The sequence below is a fragment of the Larimichthys crocea genome, chromosome VI (genome assembly GCF_000972845.2).
Source record: "Larimichthys crocea isolate SSNF chromosome VI, L_crocea_2.0, whole genome shotgun sequence".
In the NCBI taxonomy this organism is placed as follows: domain Eukaryota; kingdom Metazoa; phylum Chordata; class Actinopteri; family Sciaenidae; genus Larimichthys; species Larimichthys crocea.
Genome location: NC_040016.1, coordinates 22,913,415 through 22,919,211, shown reverse-complemented (window position 1 = coordinate 22,919,211; position 5,797 = coordinate 22,913,415). Strand labels below are relative to the sequence as shown.

The following is a 5,797-nucleotide window of genomic DNA, read 5'->3' as shown; positions in this document are numbered from 1 at the left end:
TCATTGGTTGTTGAGGTAACCAAGCCGTCGGCAGAGTATCTCGAATATCTCAGCAACACAGAGAAGTATGGTGATCACGGTGAAGGTGTACATGGCACTGAGGAAGATGGTTTTTTCAAAGTGTTCGGGCACCATGCACTTAGTCACATTAAAGGCCTTTTCCAAAGCACTGGCATCACACATGTAGAGCGCGTGGACCTGGGAAAAAAAGAAACACAAGGCAGTGATGCTTCCATTATTGTGTTATGTATTCTGAGCTTGATTATTGAATGATGCTGAATTTAAATGTTCCACAGGAGTCCTGATCCACACTGACACTGCAGTAAGATATTTCATCAACACAATCACAGTGCAAACTTTTCCTGGCACCTCATGCACAAAGACACTTGTTTGTATAATGTGGGGTCTTGGAGGAAAATTGTGTCCGCATCATGTCCCTGGAACCATTGAAATGCTAATAGCTTTTGTCATCTGGGACTCCATTCAGCTGATACCCATGTAAAAAGATCAGACCGTGGCCATTTTCAACCTCCACTAGCTGCTATCACTGACACCAGTCAGGTCATATGCTCGGATTCATGGTGGACTCTTCGGTCCAGCTCTTGGGTTGACCAAGCTTCTTCTCCTCCAGAAGTCAACGGTTCTCTCCTGTTAACCTACCTATATTTATTCCACCATTTTTAAATGTTACATTGTTCTGACATCTCTTAGCAACGTGTCTCAAAACTTTCAAGGAGGCAACGAGGAATTTCTTTAACTTTTGGTGACGTCTGTACTGAAGGTTTGAATGGAAGATCTGATTCAGAGACAGTAAAGGGCGTTCCCTCATCCAAATTGAAGAATTACATCTCCTTTGGTTTCCCCAGGGCCGGTCTTAGCTATGGGCAATGTGGGCGGCCGCCCAGGGCGCAGTCTTCGTGGGGGGCGCACGAGCGCCCGAAAAAGAAAAAAACCTCGGTAATTTTCGATACCGCTCATTAAGTTAGCGGAGCGGGCGCCCCGGGAGCGTGGTGTTGACAAGACAGAGGGGGGCGGCGGACAGACTGATGGGGGCGCATGGCGCATCCAGGGGCGCACGGGCGGCCGTGAGGGCACACGAGAAAATGTTCGCCTCGGGGGGGGGGGGGGGGGAATTCGCCCAGGGCGCAAATGTGGCCAGGACCGGCGCTGGGTTTCCCCTAAGAGGAACTTGAAGCATTTGCTGGGGAAAGGGTTGCACAGTAAGGGGCACTCTTCATGCTCTTTGGTCACCATGACAAAGACAGTCTGAGGGGTGAGGGAATTTTCTATTCCTGCATGCCTCACATGGGGGTTACACAGGGTCCATCATATATCTTGAGGTTACTGTAGGGACAGAGATAATCTTAGGTTGTTCTGGGGACACTGACTTAAGATTCAGAGCAGCTGTGTGTTTGTGTTTATGAATGCAGGAGCCATTCCTCATCACCTATGAGGTCCGAGGATAGGGCTGACTCCCTCCCTTAACACAACAGATGGGTACATAACTTAGAAGTCTCTATAATGTCAGGTAATAATTTCGGACCACTAATGGGAAACATATTTTCACTATGCTGTGACACAAGTAATCTTGGTCTCCTTGGCCAAGCTTCAAGAAACCTTTCAGCATAAGACATCTTGGGCTCCTGTGCGATTTCTCTTTACTGACTGAACTGACCAAATGATGAATAAAATTCTCCACAACAATAGAGGCAAATGGAAAATGTCTAATTTCATTACATTTGAAATCATTGGAAATGTACAGACCTGGAAGCCAAAGAGGTGGCTTTGTAGCCAGAAGGCAATGACTTCAAGAATGATGCGTAGAAGAACAGAAATGATGTAGAAGACGGTGTAGATGGGTCGTTCCAGGATCTCTTCCTGGTCTATGTTCTTACAGGCTGCGTAGAGGTGAAACACCGCCCCAGGAAATAGCACAGTTACCAGCTGTAACGCCCAAAACACCTGGAGGGGGGTAGATCGAAGTTACCCTTTAAGTGCAGTGGACTAGTGAAGAAAAGAGTTGTGGTATCGGAGAAATAGAAAGTAAGGAAAGAGGTTGAACAAATAAGGGAAAAGAATATTTGTACATTCATTTTTCATCTCTTGACACATTGGTTTTAAATTGGTCATCCAGAGGATGCAGGTGAATAAAATATGGCACTGGTGTCTGGCAGGAACCCAGTGGCGTTCAATGATTGCTGAAATGTTTCACCTCTTTCAAATTGTATTTTCTATCAATATGAAAAAGATACTGATCACAGCCTGTGACTGTTCTGATTGCAAACCTTTTTATTTGACTGGACACATTAACATGCGTCTCTAAAGAAGCCTCAGGTGGAATATGAATCTGTTTATGATAGTGTATCTTCTGCAGTGCAGCACAGAGCTGATTATTCTTGTTTGTTCATCTTACACGTGATGTTTTGGGTCTGATACATACTAGTTAACGAGTTCGCTTGGTGGACTATGTCTTTGAGATCTAACCATTCTGTCAAAGGGTAACTTCTGTATTTCCTACTGGCAATGTACGTCCATTAAAGTGTTTGTTTTCGCCACTGACCGACTCAGATTAATATTCTGTGTGTGTCACAAAATTATAAATATATATAATATATAAAAACACCTTTTTGTTGAAGATTAAGATCCTTTTTCATGAACCACAAACAGCAGTTTTGTTGCTGTGTTCGTTGAATGAACATTGTCCGTATCATTTTTTCTCATAACTTGCCACGTCCGACATCCAGACAGTTACTGGTTTGCCAATACATTATCAGTATCTAAGAATTCAACATTAACAAATAAGAAATCATTTTGATACAGATGTTTTTTAGATTACCACATTGTGATATGGGCTATGGGGAGATTAAACAGTTCAGAAATAACATGTTCACTGCTCTCTGGTGGACAAAGTGTGGAAATGCGTACTCATTTATTGACACGTTATTGCCAACTTATTCTTCAGTACACACACACAAAGCTCTATATGTACAATGATAGTTCAGGACTGAGAGAGTTAAATTCAGTCCTACCTGAGGCGTTATAGGTCTGAACTGGTTGTAGCAGAACAGGTTGAGTTCTCGGCGATCCGGGTCGCAGCTGAAGTGCAGTGCCTCATTCCCATAGACGGCGAAGCCAAGAACGCCCAGGAAGAACATCCGCACCGAGCCGAAGAACAAGGTGTGGAACTGGCCTATCACCGTAGGAGGCCTGAGCTGAATCACAAACACAAGCCCCATTATACACGTACGTTAATGTAGGCATGGATAGATAGTTATGTATCGTCCACATATGAGTACAAACAAGCATTGACATTTTCATTGCACAATCACAGAGTCGGACACAAAGAGAAAACAGCTGTTGTCAGGCGGATAAATGCAGCAGAGGCTCCCAGAGGCCCTGAAGGCTAAAACAAAACCTGCTCGGCTCCAGACCAACCAGACAAAAACCCACACTGTCACAAAGCAGAGGAACCTTTCGCCTCACCAATACGCCAGGCAGATACAAAAAGACGGATTAAAAACAGATCCATGGGATAATTGTTCAACGCGGGGCACTTTGTGCTACTCACGCATCCTTCATAGAAGTTTCTGATGTAGTTTAAAGACATGTTTGGCCTGTCTGTCTCCTGTGTGTCACATCAGGCCTGATCCGGACCCTCATGGCCGGTTGTACTGCTGGCAACAGTTAAAAGTCCGCCAACAGTCGGGCTGCGAAATCTCCAACTGACCCCTCTCTCCCTCTCCCTGCCCTCAAAGCTCATGTCAATGCATATTTTTTTTTGCCTTTTATCCCTCCATCAATTGACTGGAAAAAGGACAACAGAGATGGAGGGGCCAACAATGGCCTGGAGAGGAGGGGGCATGTGGTCCATGTATTATAATCCCTATAGAACTATGTCAGCGAAAAAACAACCTCCTGTCACACACAATGCAGAGAGAGAGAGAGAGAGAGAGAGAGAGAGAGAGAGAGAGAGAGCGATGGCAAACATGCAACAAAAACACAAAGCAGCTCAACTTTTGTTATTTTTAAAGATGTGTAGTTTTATTTTGAAAATACCAATCAAATGGATGAATTGGGATAAATGATGGTCGTTCAGACATTTGTGCCAAACCAGGCCTAATTAAGACCTGTGACTAAAGTCAGAAACACCACACACCCTGCACTGTCAATACTTCTGGAAGAACTGCTACTGTTCCAAAATAAAAGTCCAGCGACCGCCCCCCAAATACAAAAAGACATCAGATCAAAATTCAAATCAAATAAAAAAAGAAGTCCACACACCAACCGTAATCCAGGCGGCGTGCTGTTCATTCCACCCTCTTTTTTCCACCCAGGGATCCTAAACTCATGCCAGTTGCGGGAACTTGCGGGACAGAGAGCCAGAGTCAAGTCAGACGTGAGTCAACGTGAGAAACTTCCAGTCTGAGCTTTCAAAATAAACTCAGCCCTGAGCCTGCAAACAGAAGAGAGAACAACTGAGAAAAATATGAGAAATTTAAATGAAGTAAAACAGAAATGAATGATGCTGTGATAACTGAAGCAGACTGTAACGTCACTGCTATAGAAAAATAGTGAAAGATATGACAGAAATAATTAATAATACATGTGACATTAAACCAAACGATGCATAAAAATCAGTTTTAGTTTTGATGTTACAAGTGATGAAAACTTGAGATACAGTGATGCTGTGAAAACATCGTGAGCTCAGAACACGACTGGAACGTTCAACAGGGCAACATTGTTCTTATGGTGGGGGGATTTTAGACTTTTATTTTGAAAGTCCAGCCACAGAGCTTCCGGTGTAAGCCGCTCTAACCGCGTGATACTTGATGCAACTTTTCACACCGCTGACCCGGCTAACACACTGAGCTCAGATCAGCTAACAGCAGCTACAGCTGGTAGCACTTCACTGTTCGTCAGGAAACGTCAGCGTCCTCTTCACTCTCTTCTCCTCTGCCATTATGTCCATAAAAGCTGCTGACTGCTGGGCCTGAAAAAGGCAGATTTCTAAAAAAAACTCACATTCATAAATAAAACATGTGAACATACAAAGACATTTTTAATGTTTTAAAGGTTAAAAGATAATTCAACACATCTCACAGAACACTGATCTGATGTTTGTGCTTCTCGCTCCTTTTTATTCCCCTGATGGCGACGTGAACATGCAGGATTAGAGGACGCGCTCCTATAGTGTTGGAGACGTGTAGGACACCTGGACATTTCATGATCCGCTGAATGGATCCACACAAAGTGAACTGCAGGTGTTAGTGGAAGATAAGCCCATCAGGGTGTTTTATCCCACTCCTCATGCTTCTCGTGGACTCCTGCTTGTGTGTTAAATCTCACCTGTCGCCTACCTGCAGCTTTTTAAACCAAATCACTGACAGAAAATGAAAATACTTCTCAGCTTTGAGCAGGATCTGTTGTGAAGGACGTGTGAGATCACAGCGATGGCGGTCAAAGACTTAAAGCTGAACTTTTCTACAATAAAAACAAATCCTGTTGACCCACACTGACCTGTGATCAGGTGACCCACACTGACCTGTGATCAGGTGACCCACACTGACCTGTGATCAGGTAAACTGCTGACAGCTGTAGCTGCTGTTAGCTCAGTTCGTCAGCTTGGCGGTGAGCTCAGAGCGACGGGTACCCGTCGCTCTGAGCTCACCGCCAAGCTGACGAACTGAGCTAACAGCAGCTACAGCTGTCAGCAGTTTACCTGATCACAGGTCAGTGTGGGTCACCTGATCACAGGTCAGTGTGGGTCACCTGATCACAGGTCAGTGTGGGTCACCAG

At 44.5% G+C, this 5,797-nt stretch overlaps 1 protein-coding gene across 1 annotated transcript; it reads right to left on the bottom strand.

The window, feature by feature from the left end:
- gje1a (gap junction protein epsilon 1a) lies at positions 1 to 3,607 on the bottom strand. Its single transcript, XM_010750765.1, has 4 exons — positions 3,569 to 3,607; positions 3,030 to 3,212; positions 1,765 to 1,962; positions 1 to 198 (listed from the first exon to the last, which is right to left on the bottom strand). The coding sequence occupies exons 1-4, from the start codon at positions 3,605 to 3,607 to the stop codon at positions 1 to 3; spliced, it is 618 nt and encodes a 205-aa protein (XP_010749067.1).
- Between the last annotated feature and the right edge of the window lie 2,190 nt (positions 3,608 to 5,797).